We start from the raw sequence: 20,398 nt of genomic DNA, 5'->3' as shown, positions 1-20,398 counted from the left end.
ATTGGTGGCCAAATTTACATTGTCTTTGCATTGTAAATTATATTTTTAAACTGGGAGTAAATTATAGCAGTCAATTTCTGGCAACCTGAAAGCCATTTTCTAATCACACAAAAGCTGTGTTGATTGATCCTTAACTGCAACATCGACAAAGAGCCGGCTCCAGGGAAACGACGGAAACTCAGCAGAGCATGATTAGGGGAGAGGATCTGTGATCAAATGGGAATTAGGGCACAGGCTCCGAGCTCTATTACAAACCAAAAGAAAGGTTTCTGTTGTACAAAACCAAATTCTTTTATATACAAATGAGAGAATTGACAAAACTTTCCCCTTTTTCTATCCATCAAAAGGGGGCTGCTGCATTAATCCATCAAAGACTTTAGACCTGTTTCTCATTCATATAATCACTGGATTTGGATTCAAACAGAAGTGTTGTGTTTTTTTTTAATGAGTACAGTCAGGACATTACTTTAAATGTTCATAGTTTTCAAAGAAGATAAACTTGATCACCCCAAAGAGGGAGATGTGCACACAGAGAGAAAGACAGATTCGCGCAGGTGTTTCCTGGGGGACGGTGCCGTACTTACATCCAGGAGGCCGTGGGCACCGTCGCTGCTTTCCTTGTTGGCTCTACACATGGCTTGGTAGTCATAAAGGGTAATTCTACAGGAAAATGGAAAGGAGTGTCACTAAACGAGAAAGCATGGGAACCCAGCATGCCGCTCTGTACGGCAAGCCGAGCAGCCACTGCCACGTGCAGCAGTGGCTAACCCCACGCAGGCCTAACGCCCGTGATAAGGAGCGCGGTGCAGTCCAGTACTGGGGACGCAGGCCTTCTCCACGTGGAACTTGAAGAACAAAGGGAATTATGGTATTGGGAAGGGGAGAGGGATATGAGGATCCGCCTAACTTGACGAAACAGTCATTTTGGTCTGAACAAGGACGGTCTGCATGGACCAAGACAGTCCAAAGGGAATATGCTGTTCTGAACTGGATGCCAGACCCCGAATGAAATTTATGTGGGCCATGTCTGCAAGGTCGGGGAGAGCTGGAAAGGGCCACTTTGGGTTAGTCGATGGCAGGATCCTCTACCTTTCTCAAGCATTAGGACATAGGCCTACACTAAGATTAGCTGGGAACGTGCACAGTTTGTGGGAATCCAGCCAGCTCATGGATTGTAATCCCCACCCCACCCCCATGGCCACTACTGAAGTAGTGAGTGTATTTACTTTTGAGAGCAGCACAGTTTATAAAATTAAAACGTGGGCATATTTTCTCTACTGGCAATAAAAGTATAGCTCTTATGCCAATTATGACCTTTACTCAGTTGCAAAAAAAAAAAATGTTTTACCTTAAATTGTTCAAGGTATTTTAATTCCCCATCAACAATTTTACAAAGTAAAGGTAGGTGGCAATTTCTGGGAGCATGAGTTGGGACTCAGAAAACATTGCCTGAAATATGGCACTTTGGCTTGAAGCAGCCTCAAGGTCTCAGTCCTCTCCTCCCGCATGCTCCCCCCACTGGGGTCTCTCAATCCTCTGTCTCTCCCAAACAGCAAGATAAAATTGTTCATCTACCTACAAACAGACCTGCCAAAAGGAACACAATTGTTCCCTCCCTGACACTTCACTCCCCAGGAAAGGTTAAAGCTCATGTCACAGAAGAAGAGATAGAAAATTAAACACCGGGAGCCCAGATGAACTTGGTCCTAAACCATTGTCTGCTCTCCACCCCCATTCAATTTCTAACACAAATTATTTACTAACTATTGTCTGAGCATTAGGCCCATTCTTTCCCCATAAAAAGCATTTACTATCCCTCAAATTGCCAAATTTCCTCCACCTTCCTTCTGGCTGTGAAGCAGCTGTACCCCTCTGGGTTACCGGGTAATCATTTTCCTATGATTCCCTGTGCTATCCAGATCAAAATTAATTTTGTATGCTTTTTTCTTCCATTAATCTGCCCTTTGTCAGTTCATTGTCAGCAAACCTTTAGGGAGCGACGGAGGCGGCTTTCCCTCTCCGCCCCTGCGCACGCTCCGGTGTTCAGATGAAGTGAGCGCCCCACCCCATACTCGGAAGCTGTGGCCAAAGGAGGCCTGTGTCCCCACCCTGCCCTCAGCATCTCCCGCCATTCCTGGCAGCCCCAAGGACAGACACTTGAAGTCCAGCCTGACTTACATAGCAGCTGCCAGACGCAATTTTAAACAGTTTAGTACATGCACTTCTAAAGGACTGAATGGAATTCTCCCTACAGGAATTCCTTTCTAGAATAGTACAGTGCTGAACCTTGAGTGTACTTAACTGCTGTGCTTGTTAAGAATACTAGACATAAAAGATCCATGCACCAGGACTGGTGTTAGATATATTTCATACCTACCCCTAGCAGGTACAGCACCCAGCATGGGGAAAACATTCAGGGTGTTTTTTTTTTTTAATGAATGATTGCCTGATCACATGAATCTTAAATAGATGACAACACAACTGAGAACAAGGAGGTCAACTGCAACACATGATGTGGAGGCCTCGTTACCTGGACAGTAAATTAGAGACATGGATAAACGGATTGAATACAGAGCCATTTCTGGGTACTGAATATGAAACTGGCCACATTTGACCAAATGGAAGACAAAAGCCAGCTCCCGACCTGCAGCACACAGCACTCCTCGGGCAGCAAAGCCCACAGGGATACCAGCGGTCACAGTTTCCCAGCCAGTCCCCAAGGCCTCTCCTTCATCAGATTTCTTCCTCACTGTCCTCTTGTTTTTTTCCTCATTCAAATGCAAGCATAGAAACAGAAATGAAGACTTTACACCAGCCAAGCACTAGGCGTCAAGAAGCCACCTGCACAAACTTCTCACAGAAATGCTCCCCACTGGCACAGCCCTGGCACTAACCAGTCACCAGGATACGCCACAGAATCACCTGCAGACCACAGTGGACGACTCTGACTGGTCCCTGACTAGCCCAGCATGACGCCATTACCCAGGAGGCTCCTACAGGTGCCCCTGAAAGGGCTTTCTAAGATTTAGCAAGAATTAGTATTGACTTATCCTTTCCATCTCCCCAGCTCTGTCTCTACAGCTAAAACTTGTGCCCAAGCCAGGCGAGAGGCAGCATGGAGCTTCGAGGCACGTGGGTGCACCCGGAGTCTCACAGATGCGGATGCAAGATGGCCTTGTTTCTAAAAGTTGGTTCTGCCATACATTCAGCATGCTTATCCTCTTCTGAGGCTTCATATTTGCACTTATAAAATGACAGCGGAGATGTCCTGAGATTTAAACAATCCAGTGTGCAGAAGTACACTGAAAGGAACCATGTAGTGTGCTAGCCTTGTTAAGGTCCTTACAACAGAAGATCTGATTTCACTGTCGGTGAGAGTTTGGGCTCTTAGAGCTGCACTGTTCCCAAAGGTTCAAGGGTTGCAGGGTGACATAACACTTAAAGTGCCAGCTTTGAAGTCAGTGATGCCTGAGCTCAAATCCTGACGCATCCAATTATAACAATGTTTGTGAACTCTCTGGTGCCTCAGTTTCCTATCTGTGAAGTGGTGAGAATAATGGCTATCTTATAGGGTGGTCACAAGGATTAAAAAAAGTTATCTTTGTGTTGCATTGAGTGCACTGCCTGGCTCAGAGGAAGTAAGCAACAGAAGGCAGGGTTATAGTTGCTGTTATAATGACTGGCATATTTTTCATTGCCACTATTAATTAATGGGGTGGTGTTTAATGCAATGGGAATTGTCACAGGCTTTATGGGATGGACAAGCTTTTTGGTTTTCTTAACTCATTAGCACATAGGATGCAGAATAAAATTTATGCTTGCTACCGCAGTATAAGGAACCCTCAGAAGCTATGCTGGGGTTATCAAAAGATAATGCAGGAACTTCTGTCCATGGTCTTCTTATTAATACTTGAGGACCATGATAAAAACAGCTGACATCTATTGAACTCCATTTAGCAAACATAAGTAAGGCACTCTTCTAAGCACATGCCCATAAGATAGATTATAATCACCCCCATATTACAGAGGGGATAACTAAGTCTTAACCAGCCTAAATAACATGCCCAAGTTCACGTAACTAATTGGTGGCAAAGTTAGAATTTTGGGGGGCCAAGCTGAGTCACTTCCCCCTGCTTTCTGCTCAGAAGCAGGTTCTAACAGATTCCAGGAAATGCCTAGAATTCAGACCTGTGCCCCAACCCAGGGTCTTATTAAAGTGTCATAAGAAAAGATGCCTAAGATACAGTCTCATAACCAATGTCCAGAATCAACTTTCAAGCCAAGCTGAGGGGCAGTTGGGGAGTCACTAGGCCAGCCTGGACCAGCTGGCTGGGCTTGTGAGCACCCCTTGCCATGGCAACCACCCTGACAGACAGATGGCAGAAAACTCAGGATTCTCCTTGAGTCATTTTCAAAGGCTTCAGTTTGCGTGCTGGAGCCAAACTAAATTGCTCCGGGGCAGCCCCCAGGTCGGGGTCCCTGTCTTTCACTTCAAAAGGAGGTTTTCCTGATACTGTTGCCACGGAGGAGGTTATAAAACAAGCTTTCTCTGTCTTCTCCACACTTAGACAGCTTTAACTAGATGTTGCAGAAAAAGAGACTTCCAGATTATTACCCTTTTTGAAGTGATTTTGTTACTATTTTAAATAACTCCATTTTGTGGCTACCTGTATCCTGTTTGGCTGATTTTAGTTAAAGAACATGATAATTGCCTGCTTCCATTCGACTCTAAAATAAGCCCTGAGAACCGTGCCAGCCCAAGACCAGAGCCTCTCGCTGCTGCACTCAGCAAGCGGCTTATTCCTGTCACAGATAACATGCCTTAACCCCGTGACGTCACCGCCCGGCCACTTCCACCCGGGCCGAAGCCGAGGCCTGTCATTAGCGCCGCTGTGCTCCCTAGACGGAGCTCCTTGAAACCGTGCCAGACGCAGGCATCGTGTCTGAAGCAGCAGCTCCAGCAATGCAAACAAAGCCGGGCAGCCCTACAGCCTATGCTGGCAGAGCCTCGGATGACAGCTTGTGACACTGGGGCGTGTTTAAAGTCATTTTGCTGATACTGTTCTTTTCCAGCTAGGCAAAAATCACAATGAGGAAAAATATATTTTTCTATGAATTAGCAGGTTGAACTTTAAAGGCACAAACTCAACTAATTTAGGCTGGTTGGCATCTGCAGGGATCAACATTTATTAAACACCTACTATGTGCCGTGAGGCCAGATAATTTACCTGCGATGACTCATTGGATTAGCTTACTTTGGCCAAACAATTGGCTTAGAACCAATCTTAAGACAGCTTAATGTTTGCAAACACAGCCCTAAAACCGAGACAAGGGAGGCATTTGACAGACCCATCATGGAACATAATTAAACAATCCCGAATCTGAAAGTCTGAGAGGCAAAATGACTCATAAGGTAACATGAAAAAATATGTATTCTTTGTTGAGCTATAAAGTATGTTCTCTGGGGGCAGCTTTTAACTTGCACGTGAAAGGGCATGGAGCAGGAATATAGGAAATTCTTAACAAAGAGACTGGCACCATGGGAAGCACTTACCCATTCTTAGCGAGAGCCAAGAGCGTAGAAAGCTCAGCCTGTTTATCTGAGGGTGAACAGAAGATCCAAAATGTGCTCTCCCTTCTGTCCTGCTTGTATCTGTCACCGCCTCATCCCACAGCAACCTCCTGCAGAAATGGCGCTGTTCTTTGAGATCAGGGCAGCATATCTAACACAGCTGGGGTGGAGAATCTGCACGCCCCTGGCACTACTGCCTTTGAGCCCTCCGACTGGAAATCACTAGAACAAGCTTAGTTAATGAGCACCCACCAGGACCAGAGAGGCAGCTTCATGTGGCTGTACGGGCCAGGAGCCCAGCGCACAGGACACCGGGGGCATTGGGGCCCACTGCAGAGCACTGGATGGGGAGCCGAGAGAAAGCCTCCTGCATTTGGTAGATTAAGCAGAGCATCTATCGGCACCAAATCAATGCCTTTTACTGGCAGGTGCTGATAATAAAAAAGAAAAAAAGTTGTAGATACTGATCCTATCAGCATCTCACCCAAGTAATAAGAGCAATAACAATAAGAAATAACTGATTACTTTCTGCCAGCAAAGTTGGCGTTATCTCCCATGGTGACATTTTAAGGGAGAGGAAATGAAGGTCCAGACAGCGGCAGTCACGGGCCCAGGATCATCACCATGCTAGCAGGGGGAGGGGCTGGATTATCAATCCAGGTCTCTCATACTTAAAGCTATGCACTCACAGTGCTTCCCAAACATGGATTCTCAAGGATAGCTTGCTCCTTAAGGATCTCACAGGCATGATTTCTCATCAGAAAAACCTGAAAACTGGGATGTAAACTTACTCTCAGTTCCTAAGGCCATTTGTGAGCATATACATTGCCATTTGTTTAAAGCAGTGATTCTCAATTTTGGCTGCCCTTTAATATCACCTTGGGAACTTTAGGGGGAAAAAATGTATGTATGCTGATGCCTGGGCATCTCACTCCCTACCCTAACATTTCATTGATCTGGGTTAGGGAACTTGCACAAGTTATTTTTTAAGCTCCTCAAGGATTCTAATGTGCAGAGGTGAGAACCCTGGATGTTAGAATGTGGTGTGCTCCACTTGCATTGCCTTATGTATTTGGTTTTTCCCTTCCTGACTTGACTGTAAGTACCTTGCAGGTATTGGACTTACAAATCCAGACACATCCTCACGGGGCCCAGTATTAGTCTGGACATATTTAGGGGTACTTCCTTGACTCACCAAATTGGTAGGTGCCATCTGCAAACCTCAAGGATGGACAAAGTTTCTTACCATCCTGGAGAGCAACACTGACTTAATAAACAAGTGTGAATGCCTCAGAGCCCAGAAAGAGACGTCCTCTGAGGGAACTTGGCCTTGGAAAGACCAATAACCTTGCAGCGTCAGAGCAGTCCCGGTCCCCACTCAGAATACAGTGTTGCTTTTCCAGCCACAGCTGCTTCCATCTTGGGGCAAGGGATCAAGTTCACGGGTGCTGGTAAGTGCACCTTGATGCTGGCTTGTTTGCACATTCACATGCCCCTTCCATGAAAATTAGCTTTATTTGTTAAACTAAAGGGGAAAAATAAAATTGCAGTAGAAAATATTAGATTTCTTTTTTTCTTTTTTTGACATAGTTTTGCTCCTGTCGCCCAGGCTACAGTGCAGTGGTCCCATCATAGCTCACTGCAACATCAAACTCCTGGGCTGAAGCCTTAGCCTCCCGAGTAGCTGGGACTACAGGGACGCACCATGACACCTCGCTGATTTTTCTATTTTTAGTAGCGATGGGGTCTCACTCTCCCTCAGGCTGGTCTTGAACTCCTGGGCTTAGGCCATCCTCCTGCTTCAGCCTCTCAGAGTGCTAGGATTACAGGCATGAGCCACTGCGCCCAGCCGGAAATATTACATTTCTTTTGCCTCTTTCTTTGAATAGGAAATAGAAGGGAAAGGCTGGATTCTGCTTTGGGAATGGGTTAATGCAAAACCCATTTGAAGTGAGAAACTTGGGTTCTGGGAGAAGCATCCTTGGGCTCTGCCACATTCGTGAGGCCATCGTGTCTACATTGCGTAATGACTGCGCTGCAATAGCGTCTGGGCTGCGTTTAGCACAGTGTGCGGCATGCCACTGGAGACTGCCACTGGTAGATGGCAGTACCCGAGTGTGCTGGTGTTGCTGCTGTCAGCACTAGCAGCGAAACCCCATAGGCGCTGTTGGGCACGCCTACTCTCAGTGTCTGGGGTTAGGCAGGCACATGGACAGGTGAGCCAGACGGTGGCTGTGGCCGTCTGTGTGCAGGACTGCACTGGGCATGTGGGGCATGGGAGAGACTGAACACGGCCCTAACTCCTGAGGATCTCTGAAGTACATATCTACCACCGGAATTGAGGTTCTGAGTCCTGTGGTATGAAGCCAACTGGAGCATACTGGATGTGGTAGAGACTATTAATAGTCTCCCAATATCTAGTCTCCTCTTCTGGTGAGCAGAACTCTGACTTTTTAATATGCATGTTTCCCAGATTCCTTTGTAGTGAGGTGAGGCCAAGTGATTCAGCAGAAATATTCTTAAAATAAATTGTAATAAAGAAATTTGGAACATGGCTTTTTGAAGCTTGTGGACCTCCCTGAATTCTCCTTCTGCAAGCCTGGAGTACAGATGTGATAGTGGGGACTCAGCAGCTATAGTGAACCATGAGGTAATCTTGAGTTTGTATGCCAAGTTGGAGAAAAGCAGAAAAAATGTGGTTCTGGGTCTGCAATGACTAACATGAGGGCCCCAAATTAGTATTTTTCAGGCTTCTATCACAGAAGACAGAAAAAGACTCCTATGTTCTTTAAGTTCCTGTTGTTTTGGATTTCCCCATTATTTGTAGCAGAACCAAATCTTAACGACTGGACTCCAAATTTGATCAAAAGACTTCCTTTCACTATCTCTTGAGGCAGAACAAACACGAGCGTGAAAACGTTTCTCTGCAGATGACACTTCCCCTCGCTTCAGCTATGGATAGAAGAGGAGCGGCGATTAGGGGACACGCTCTGGAGTCTGAGAGACACGAGGTCAAAGTCCATCTCCTTCGTTATCCTCACAGGTGAACTCAACAAGTCATTCAATGAAATGCTGAGAGCCTCCATTTCCAGTTCCTCTTTTGTCAAGTGGAAATAACAATAGTAGCTACTTCGTGGAACTGTTATGGGATTAATTAAGGGAATGCATGTTAACTGCTGGGAACAATGCCTTGCCTGTAGCTAGCATCGATGAGCGAGGCAGGCTGCCATTACGATGAAGACAAGGGGCTGCTGCGGTTGCTCTCATGGGCTTGGGAGCAGCCACTTCAGGGTTGGAAAGAGTGGTCTGCGGGGTCTCCGGGTCTCTGCATTCCACAAAGTTTGGCCCAGAAACACACCTGTCCAAGCCAGTCTGTCTCCTTGTTCCCCTCAATGCCAGCTCTGACAAGGCATACGTCTGTGGAAACAGTCGGGCCAACAGGAAGCCCGAAAGCCACTGCATTCATTACACGAGTGGCTGTGTTAGACATCGGTGGGGCGGCTGGCATGGAGGGAGAGCACCATCCACACGCAGCCGACTTCTCCGTTCACGCCCTCTAGCCTCCCAGGCCCGGGGAATTCGCTGGAATGGAGCCTGATCACCGTAGGCGGGGAGACCTCCCAGCCCCACCACGCAGAGACGGGAGAGATGATTCCAATCTTGAATCCTATCTGGGTGTGTCGCCTTTCAGAGAGGTGATTTAAATAGCAGAAGGAGTTGCCATAAGGAATTCTACAGAAGCCAATCATGTTCACAAATGTGTATGGGGCGAGATGGCAAGGATATTTGTCGGTCCCCACAGGAAAAATATGAATGGCTTTGGAGGGGTGGAAGCTCAGACACGTTGCACCAAGCCCAGCCAAAAGACAAAAGCATGAGAAACAATATGCACACAATATAACCAGTGAGACAAGGAGAGAGAGAAGACAATGGCTAAGAGAGACACGTACTATCATACTATCTATAGCTCCAAAGTAAAAATAAGATATTGGCAAGCAATCCATTTTCCTGGAAGCCAAAGGCCAGGGGTGCTCCATTGGTCTTTCTGTCCATAAGCATAATCAGATACACAAACTACAAGGAAGACCCTTGGCCTTTCCAGAAATCACAGGGATATTTGGTAAAAGCAAAAAACAAAGGCAAACCCTCGTTCTGAGTATTTAATAAAAGCAACAGCACTCGTTCATCCTTCGGTGAGGATTTACTTCGTCACCTGTCTTTTGATGACTGTTGCTCTTTCCTTAGGCTCCAGATTGAACTCATTTCAAATTTCCCTTCAGTCTCCTAGGCTCAAATGTCCTAAAAGTCATATTTGTGTCCCTTATCTAACAAATGGCACTTCAGATCCAGGCTGGAGCCCAGCTCCACAGGACTCAGGCGGGCTGTGTTCTACTACTTACAGGGAGGGGGGAGCGTTGGTGAGAAGAGTGGCAGGGCCACTGGTTTTCATGTCTTACTAAAATAGCAATCTGCTAAGTGTTCTGCGGCAGCAGAATGCCCTACCCGAGACTAAACCTGCAGTATAGCTTGGTGTTTTGCTCTAGCACTGGTGGCCCGAGAGCTCCCCGGGACCTCTAGGAGAGTAAACCACCATGAAGGCACTGAAGCTGGGGCCCTCCCATCACACCCTAAAGGGAAGGATGCAGGAACAGAAGATAATCCAAGAAGTACACCTCAGAAAGATGGGCTGGGGGTTCTTCTGTCTAGGAAGGGATGAATTTGCGCATTTTCATTTGTTTGTTTGAAAATCTAAAAAGAGAAGGAAGAACAAAGGAAACAGAAGGTAGAAATCCCAGATCAAAGAGGACAGTCCGGAGCTCTTGTTTTATGATGTGATCCATTCATGCCAGCTGGTTGTGCTCTGCAAGGATGTTCCATGGTCACAAGAGGAGATGTCCAGGCAAGAGGCTGGGCACCCATGCTCAGGAGGACAGGCTGCAGGCATGTGTGTCTCCCAAGTGGGGACACCTCAATTACTCACATATTATTCCATTTAACTCTCATTTGCAGGCATACGAATAATTATTTTAGTCCTATTTTGCTACAAAGAAGATCAGGCAACTTGTAAGTGTGCAGCAGCTATACTTGCACCCAGCTGCTTTTACCCAGTATTTCTTGATCCTGACTGCACCCGAGAATCACATGGAAGCTTTTAAAGAGCAACATGCCTGGGCTCTACCCCCAGACCAATTTAATATGAATCTCTCGGGGGCAGTGAGCCTCGGTGTGTTCTAAAAGGAGATGCTAGCACACAGCAGCGGAGTTCAGGTCCACAGGCCCACCCGAGGGCTGTGCTGTGGCGGTAACTGCTACATAGCAACCAACTTTGGAGGGTTATTAGGGATAAAACAACAAAACAGGAGAAAATCGCCATTTGGAGGTCTTACTCAAGGGCTAATCTTACCTCTTGTTTGCAATAGCTTTGCAATTTGAAAAGCATGTTATATTTTAGTTAATTCTCAGGAAATGCACTGAGGTCCCAATTTTGGTAATGAAGAAACTAGGCTCAGATCGGCTGGGGACACCGTCCAAGGTCATTCAGTGGCAGATCCTGTGCTCAATTTGAAGTCTCCTTATTTCAAGTCCAAAGTACCACAGAGGCCCTCCCAGCAATCTTGAGCACTCTTCTGTGACTGGCTGTGTGTTTTTTCCTTTCCCTGGATATATGGCAGCACTGAATCTGCATTACTGGGGGTAAACAAATTCTAATAAGAGGATTTTGAAACGAGATTTTTCTCTTAGTAGTTTCGAGAGAGACGATGTCACTGCCAATGACTGCAAAGAGAACCACGGAACGTGTGCAAGGCTTTCACTGGACACAAACGTGAGTGAAAAAGCCAAACGAAGAACCCTAAATGCGTCACTACGCAGGGAGCCCACTTACTTTCAGTGATAAGAATGAAGAAGTGTTTGAAGTTCTCTATTTGAAACACAAAAAGCTGACTAGGCATATGGTATCGTATGAGAAAACAAGTGAAGCCTGGGATCATGGCTTGATCTAGCAATTTATCAACTTCAGCTGAAGGAAATCAGAGCGATTATATCACTCAGTCAGCCTGTGAGTTCCGGTTGCCCAGATAAGACACTGCTGAGCCTACATCTTCCTCAGCTATCCTTCATCTCTCAAGCACAACTGAAGGTAGCTCCATGCGCAATGCTACCGTACAGAGAGCCAGGTAAAGGGCAGAAGCTAGACAATTCACCTTCTTTTCAGACTGCAGGGCATTTGAATCCAGCTCTGCTAGGCAGAGACTTAGGGCAGGTTCTTCACTTTTCCAATGCTTATTATTTCTGGCCATAAAATGGGAATATTTATACCGTGGGCTGGCTGCGTGGGCATGCCACTTGCACTAAGTGCCAGTGCTTGGTTTAATGTTCCGCTGGTGGTATCTTAAAATTTTTGACACTTATTGAACAAGGGGCCCCACACTTTCATTTTGCACTGGGCTCTGAAAATTGTGCAAGTGGTCCTATTTCCACCTGTCTCCCAGAGTTTCTGAAGGCCTGAAAAGGCAAGATCTGCCAAGTGCAGCCCAGGCCTGGTGTGTGCAGGTGCTCAGGGAAGGCAGCCATGGTTGTTACTGCCACTCTGCTGAAGCTACTGGCCTGCTGTTTGGCCCACGTGGACAGAGTCGACTCAAGACCTGAACTTAGGTGGCTGAGGTAACAAGTTTTGCCTCTCACATCACGTCGCCTGCCCCTGTGGGACTTTCTCGTCACTCTCAAGCTGTTAGTTTGTCCACGTGAACCAGTGGCTCTCCCTCCACATGACCCGCAGGCCCAGAAGTGGACGCTCTTTCCCTCTGACGGCACTGCCAGGTAGAACGGCCGATAGGGCATGAAGGAAGTGCGGAGGGTCCTCTGCCACGTGGGCCAGCGACACCTCACTGCCCTAGAGAGAGAGGCAGCCAAGGTGGACCTGGGGAGACAGACTGACAAAGGGAGGCGTGGTCTCCACTCCGAGCTCTGTCTTTCTGGAGATGATGGCTTATGGGGCTCTCATGTATGGAACTCATTTCTTTAGGACTGGGTATAAGCTGATAAAATCAAGAGATTTTTCTGCCAAATTTCTGCCACATTTTCTGGCACTATTCAAGATGCTAGGATGAGAGGTCAGCTTAGTGAACTGACCCTGCAATTTATCTGGTCTAGCCATGCCACCAAAGTAACACCATGTACCCTGTGTTTGGGGGTGTAGTTCCATTTAATGTGGTGCAGGACTTCTTGCTGTCAGTTACTTCTGGCTCCATCCTCTCAATGCTCCTGAAATGCAGACCTTCTCTGAACGAAAGGACTGTGGACCTCATGCTCCATGCATGCAGCAAAGGGCAAGGGCACTAATGTCTGACTTCAAGAACTGCGGTGCTCTACCACTGGAGACCCCATCACAAGGTATCATGAGAAGCTGCCATGAGATATGTGAATGAGAAGCAGCATTCCCTGGTGCTAAGCAGAAAGCAAAGCCAAGACTGGGCAAAGACCCACAACAGCAATCCCAGCAGCAGCTAGAAATGATCGAGTTCTTCATATATGCCAGGTACTGTGCTAAGAACTTCATGGCTGTTATTACTTCATTACCTCTGACAGCAACCCTTGGAAGAAGTAATTATTATTATCTTCATTTTCCATGTAAGGAAACTAAAGTTTGGAGAGTAACTTGATGTACTCCAAGCCGCACAGTTGGTGAATGTCAGAGCCTAGATTTGGCCCCAGTCTGTTCAACTCCAGAACTTGAACTCTCCTTGCTCTACTGGCCCCAGTGAGGGTGCCCTTCGAAGAGGCCCAGAGGTCTGTTAGCTAGCTCCCCGATGCTGCACTAATTGAGTAAGGTCCCAGCCCTTCCTCTAACTCAAATATGTTGGCTACTCTTGTAGTAAAAAAAGTTCTAGTTTCAGGTCAACCATACTTCACCCACATTAAGGAGAACACTAGAAGCTTAAATTCCATTACAACCTGTCTCTTTCTCCCACCGAACAGTTTGAAAGGAATATCCAACAGGGAAAAGGAAAAAGAAAAATGGGTTTCTTAAAGAAGTTGAAAAATATGCTTTCAAATGAGAAACATGTGTGTGATTATCCTTCACCGTTTTTCTCCTCCCCCCAGCAAGCTGAAAACAAATTCAATGACACAAACGTACACACGCACAGAAGGCAGGAAAGCCGAGCGGTGCCCTGACGGCGGGCAGGCCGGGAGCGCGTGGGGAGCGAGACGCAGCGTGGAAACTGCACAGCAACCCAGGCCAGCTCCAAGGAGAGTGTTCAAGCTGGTGAAGAAGAAAACTGTGCTTGAACTTTAAAAGGGACTTGGGCCGCAGTGAACGACCTGCCGCAGGCAGGCCCGCGAGCAAGTGCGTGTGTCAGAGAGTGCAGGCGTGCTGGCGTGGAGCCAGGTTTTCATATCGTTTCTTTTTTTCTTTCTTCTGGCACAAACAAGTTATGGAATTTCAAACACTGGGTCATCATTTTTGAATTCCCTGCTTTCAGCACAGCGCTCAGTTGGTCTCGTTGATGGGCTTACAAGTTCCATTTCCTGAGCTAACACTTCCTAGCCCCAGCTGCAGGGGAGTAAACCGGAGGCCTGCCCTGCCTGCGGGCGAGCTCGGGGCCGCCTTCGTGTCTCCTGCCATTACATACTTAGCAGCGTCCCCCGCGCCCGCTGAAGCACCACTTCAAAGGTGCCACTCGTCCTGGGAGGCCAAGGCACGGGAGACAGCACCGACTCCGAGCGACATTCCAACATCCTGACATCGTGGAGATGGCTTTCCAACAGGCCCAGGTGTTCCCCAGAGCGCGGCTGGCCTCCCATGGGGGCGCTGGGGGCATGAGGAAGCTGTCCTACTAAGCTTCACTGGGGGCCAGCCAGAGTTCCCCCAGCCCAGCTGAGCGTACCTGCCACCTATGCAATTCAGGGCCCTCTGGGTTTTCTTCCAGCAGTGGCATTAAACTCACCTGCATCAAGAGCATTTGAGAACTTTCACTTGATTTTCTAAAACTATCCCAAGTCTCTAAATATCACCTCCCTTCTCTGAGTTCCAGATAACTAGGACACTTCCTGGGTTTGTCAACGTGAGACAAAATACACTCCTCCTTTCTGGCCAGGTGAAAACGTTTCCTGCTTCTTCACAGTGACTTGCTCAAGACTGACATAGTGACGTCACAGTGCAGACTCCTACTTCAACATTGGCCTCCAATAAACTTTATGCTGGGTGAACAGGAAACTCATTGTGAGCTGAGTTTCTAAGACTCTTAACACTTGTGCGAGAGGCATCGAATTTCAGCAAGATCTTCGGCAGCATGAACACAAGTGAGAACCAGCTATGGGGTCAAGTCTGGGCTTGCTTTGTTTGACCTTGGTTTGCTTTATTTTATTTAGGCAAACCTTTTCGGGGGACACATGGGACCATAAAATCCTTACCTTTTAAAGGAGCCCATTGTTAGCAATTTGTTCATCACGGCTCCCTCGACCTCACCAAAAAAGTCTCCAGTCTATAGGGAAGAAAAGAAGACATGTGAGGAGGTGTAGATAAATAATGCACACAAATAGGAGGGAAGAAATGAAAAGGGACACAGTCTGTGTCCTGCAAATGACAGGAGCAAAAGGCAGGTTTTCAGGACCACTGACCCGTAAAAGTAGAAAGGTTGTAAAAAGCATGAGAAGGTAGGGGATCACAGAGCAAACCAGCAAGCAGATGTGAGCGCTCCACAGTACATGAGGGGCAGCTGCATAACATGTGGTGAACACTGAAAGTAAAACATGCATGCACATGCTTGTGCACACACACGCACACACACACACACACCCTGTTACCCTTGGATGGAGTAGGCATTAATCTGCACATAATCCCTTGTGATTAAAATGCTACTTCATATAGGCAGAAACAGGCTGTGAAAGGGCTTCCTAAGCACTAATAAAAAGAATTGTTTATAATTCCTGGATGACCTGTTTAGGGAAATACAGCAGTCTTCTTCATCAGCCCTGTAAATTTCCTGCAGTTGAGAATCCGTCCTTTCTCAAAATCACTTTCTGAGGAACATCATCATTTTATCCGCAGGCAAGTAACGTTGACCAAGAATAGAACTACCTACCCATCCTTGAAGGGGACAGCATGGCCAGTCAGCATTCTAACGGCCTACCCTACCTCTGGGGCTACCGTAGGGACTTTCGAAGCCTTGCAATCTTTGCCTGCCACCAGGCTGATGCTTTTGTAAGCCTGCTTCTTGGTGCTGACCAAGATTTTCAAATTTTGCATGGTGGAAAGAAAGATTTACATCCTCATGCATGCCCTCTAGACTTCTAGAGCCACTATCACGCACGGTGTCCCGAGGGGGAGGATGTACACGGTGCAGTGGAACAGAGCTCATGGCCATGGCCTCCTGCCAACACCCTGCAATGAACCAGTGTGGACCAGCAGAGAACACCATCTCCGTGCTGTGCTCTGAAGATTTATAGCGTGTGTTGGGTGGGTGGAGGGCATCACAATAAGAGTCAAAATTACATAAATTCCTTAGGCTTTGTATTAACTAAACCCCAATTCCAACTAACTGAGTGACCTCAATTACACTCCTGGGAGTTTTCAGACAGCAAGGATATATACATATGTATAGACCTCGGCAAAAAGTCAAGAAAGAGAGGAGGAAGAAGATGGAAAAAGCATTTCTCTGACCGAATATTAAGCACTTCCTTTTTTACTACAGGGCAACTTGGAAAATTATTGCAAACTTTGTGGGTATGTGATGGGGCTAGGAGCAAGAGGGATATTTGTATTTCACATGTGTAAATATGCCAGTGTCAGTGGAACTGGTTGTTAAATGAAGAAGAATTATCCTAATTGGGGTGTAGGAAGCCAGACAATGCCAAGCAAGCCCAGGCTGGGCAGGCTCACTGGGCACACCACAGGCCTATCTCATGGGGAGGGAGAGAAAGCAGGGAATTTGCAGTGGCCATGGCTGTTCATGGCCGAAGCAGTCGCCGTTTCAGTGGCTTGTTGCCGTGCAGGACTCTCCACTGGAAGAGATCCAGTGCATCCTTCCTGCGCCCACGATCGGGCTCCTCCCTCGGCCCTGCGAGATTGTGTGGCAAAAGGGTAGAATTCTTCCTTCCGGGCGATTAATTTGAGTTCTTGCTCCACAGATCTTAAACGTCTATGTTCTTCCTTCTGGCCCATGGGGCATGTCACGACAGGCCACCCGGCTGTCCTGCTGCCGCAGAGACTGGCCTAGTTTCACAGGCTCCTTCATCCTATCGAATGTCCACCAAATGAGGCATGTTCAGTCATGTTCAGCATCAGAAAAGACTACGTATGGGAATTTTGAGACTCCATAGTGTAATTTTTTACCCCCAAATGGTGCATTTAAAATCCTATGACATTATCAAGGATAAGAGGTGAAATGGAAGCACAATTCCTCAAGTTTCCTGGAGCCACTGTTTATAAATTAACAAACTGTTAATCTCAGACCCTAAGGAGGCATACTCAAGAACAATGAACTAATTTATTAAGCATTAATGGACGTATCATACAGTCGACTACTAAAGAATTTTACAATATTTAAAAAGGACTTTATTGTAAAATATTAGTATTCCCAAATGTTGGAATTACAAGAAACCTTACATAGTCACCCACCCCTGTCCTCCCCATCCTATCTGGAGGCCCAGCTGGGCTAAGCGATGTGCCCACAATCCCAAAGCTAGCTGAGGAAGAGGATGGCGACCAGAAGCCACATGCCTCCACTGCCGCTGTGACTTGAATCCTGCCACACCGCTGAACTGGTCTGTGTTTTACCTTTAATATGCTAACTTAATTTCTAATTGCAGAAAATCTTTTATTTCAGAAAATTTGAATAGAAAAGCCTCTGTTGCTCTATTACAATGCTGTTGTCTCTAACTCTCATTTTGATTTCCAAATTGAGTGGCGATTTCTGAGCTCAGCCCTGCAGTGCTCTCCCACCCTCTCCCTGCTCCCCCACACCGCGCAGGACCCAATAAGAGGAAGGATATTTCTCATCTGTCTCTGGACCCTCGTCCCTCACTGCCGAGAGCCCAAGTTAATCTTGAACTTAGATAACTGATTTTTGGAGCGCAAACTCTTGAAAGAAAGCCGTAAGCAATAATTAGGTAGGAATACGTGTATGTGTCTGTATGCGCGTGTGAATGCAAAATATCAGAAGGAGAAACCCTCCTTAAAGTCGCCCAAACTTTTTAAGGCATCTCCACTCTTGAGGCAAAAATTTTTTATGTGGCACAGACAGCTCTGAGGCTAAGCGTTCTATAAATGTGACATTTTATGAGTGAGAGGACAGACCCTGGGCTCTGCACCCCCACCCCCGCTGGGAGGTGAAGACTCTTCCGGCCTGCTGAGAGGTGGGTTGTGGCATTCTTAGAAGGCGGGAAACAAGGTTTTACAATCTGCTATTACCTCTCAAATATAGATCATTGTTTCAAAGCTCTAATACTGTAATTTGTTCCCCGGACCCAAGCACATCCTAAGCTCCTTGCTTAGAGTAGGTAGAAAGTTTTCACTCACCTGTGTGTAGTCTTCAGACACCAGAATGAATCCATTATTGTCTATGAGGTAACAGTTCACAGTCTAAAAAAGAAACAAAGAAAAGAAAACACACAGCTTCAGCTCCGGGTCCTCAGACTGCTTTCATGCAGAATGACACACTTCCAATCTAAGAGAAACCAATTTTTGGAAGGGAGTTGTTTTCAGGGAATTGGAAACACGCGCTGGCTCTATGAGTGAAGGTCATGCTTAAGAGAACCTTGGTGTTTACTCTGAAAAACTAACAACAAAAACAAACCATCAAACAAGCCTTGACCAACCCGGTTGGAATAAAAAGAATATGCATTAAAAAATGATGAATTACGGTTTGTCTTCCTTTCCCTACTCTGTGTGTGACCTGAATACTGTTTCTTAGGAACGAAGTGTTCAGAAGCTGGCGAGCCTGTATTCCTGGTGGTTGAAGTGCAGGCTGTCGTGAAAGCAAAACACCAGCACAATGTCATTGCTCTAATGATGTATTAATGAAAACACCGTGTCAGCTCAGAGGACCATCAGGGGACCAGGTAATATTTTTTAATTTGTTCATAGACCGAGGCAGGGGGGAAGGGGCAGACTTCTGTTAAAGGGGCCCCTCAGGCCTCCTAAAGGTTTTCAAACTGTGTTTTTAATTGGGAGCAGGATTTGGGGGCAGGGCTGTTAGCTTTTGGTAGCTCAGACTTATAAATTGTAGAAAGCAAGGTAAGCCCAAACCTCTGCTTCCCCCACACTACTTTAATCTCAAGTGAATGATTTGCTACAGGCTAAGTTTTAATTACAGTGCTGTGGAGTTTAAACTTAAGGTTTAATTCTGTCCTTGATGTAACTCAGTTTCTATTTATTGCAGCTTTACATACCAACTGCAACATTTAATTTGTAACATATCTTTACTCTGAGCTAAATTCCGCCTAGCTCCAGGCCACCGCGGGGCTGGTGTTTTCTGGAACATCTGCCTATCCAGCAAGATTGGTTTTAGTTAGGCACAATAGGACAGCAGTGAGTCAGTCAGAAAGGTCCATCCTTTATTATTAGACAGTGACGGTGCAGAATTGATAAAAAATTAAAAGTCTTGCTAGCACCTTTTATAAGAGAGTTGGCTGCTTTGGTGAACAGTAGAGCTTCTCTCAGTTACCCAAAGGGGGCAGATAAATTCCTGGGGTAACCGGTGCGTGTTCTTGCTATCTGAAGATGCTCTCAGCTTCAGGGCTACTACATGGCTCCTGGAAGGCATCTTGACAAGCTTTCTCCATCCTCGGGGGATGGCATTATGGAAGCAGTAGAGCCGGGGCTTGGGGTCAGTTGGATCAAGTGGTACTGACATCGACTTAGGGTCTTGAGCTCCCTGAGCACAGCAATTCTTAAGCTGATATCTAAAACCAAGCGACTTAGACATAGCTTAGGGGGATTTTCTGGACGTACCCACTGTTTTCTAAGGAACAATCTATGGAAGAACCAAAAAACCTCATTAGGCTAGAGTCTAAAAATATACTTGATAATCCACTTATTTTGGTGAGACTAGTCTACTCCCGCCAGACAGTGATGGGATGAGGCACATGAGCAGAGCTAGCCAATGTCTTGGTTTCAGATATCAGCTTAAGAATTGCTGCACTCAGGAAGTCCAAGACCCTAAATTGGTATGGATACCATTTGACTAAGGGTCCTGGAGGACACTGTGTCTGCGCTTTTGTTTCCTCCAAAGAAGCCTCGTTTGCCCCAGTATAGTGGGCATGTTCTTCTGAGCATGGCTGGGGAATAGCATTTGATTTTTTCTATTCCAAGTATTAATTGACATTTATTTCTTGAATCATGCTTCTAGAAAACATTTTTTAAATTCACTTTTCCCCCTTACATGAGGATTCCAGGACAGGAAGTTGGCAGCAGAGAAGATGCATTACTGTACTTGAATTTCAAGATTATGCTAAGTATAAAAAGGCTTGGTCACCCTATTACACAAGCAACAGGCACTGCCAACTTGGGATTTACAAATCATGGAGAAAATCACAGGTCAAAGGCAGGGTGCTGTGTCCCTTGGTGTAGCTCTGGGTCACTTACTCTGAAAGGTGCCATTAGGTTTTCATTATAAGCAACACTGTTACTTTGACTACCTGTAAACAGTGAAAGGCAAATATAGTGACCGGACGACTTCTCAAACAGACCACCCAGTCAATAACAACTTGGATTAAATTAGTATGGAGAAGTGCAGTGGAATGGAGTAAGCCCACTAGAGTTAGGGGAGCAGGTTTTGGGTTTATGGATCAGTCAGGACAGAATTATTCAGAATCCAGACTAAT

At 46.4% G+C, this 20,398-nt stretch overlaps 1 protein-coding gene across 3 annotated transcripts in view; it reads right to left on the bottom strand.

The window, feature by feature from the left end:
- The window catches only part of CACNA2D3 (calcium voltage-gated channel auxiliary subunit alpha2delta 3), an 859,261-nt gene that overhangs the window by 63,935 nt on the left and 774,928 nt on the right, over positions 1 to 20,398 (bottom strand). For all 3 annotated transcript variants that reach the window (XM_020280385.2, XM_076008650.1, XM_076008655.1), the window contains 3 exons: positions 18,093 to 18,155; positions 14,987 to 15,057; positions 585 to 660 (listed from right to left, as the gene is read on the bottom strand). In XM_020280385.2, coding sequence (XP_020135974.1) covers positions 585 to 660; positions 14,987 to 15,057; positions 18,093 to 18,155 — 210 coding nt within the window. The remainder of the gene's footprint in view (positions 1 to 584; positions 661 to 14,986; positions 15,058 to 18,092; positions 18,156 to 20,398) is intronic.

Source organism: Microcebus murinus, chromosome 1 (genome assembly GCF_040939455.1).
Source record: "Microcebus murinus isolate Inina chromosome 1, M.murinus_Inina_mat1.0, whole genome shotgun sequence".
In the NCBI taxonomy this organism is placed as follows: domain Eukaryota; kingdom Metazoa; phylum Chordata; class Mammalia; order Primates; family Cheirogaleidae; genus Microcebus; species Microcebus murinus.
Note: the sequence above shows the minus strand (reverse complement) of the source record. Positions and strands in the feature narration are given on the sequence as shown.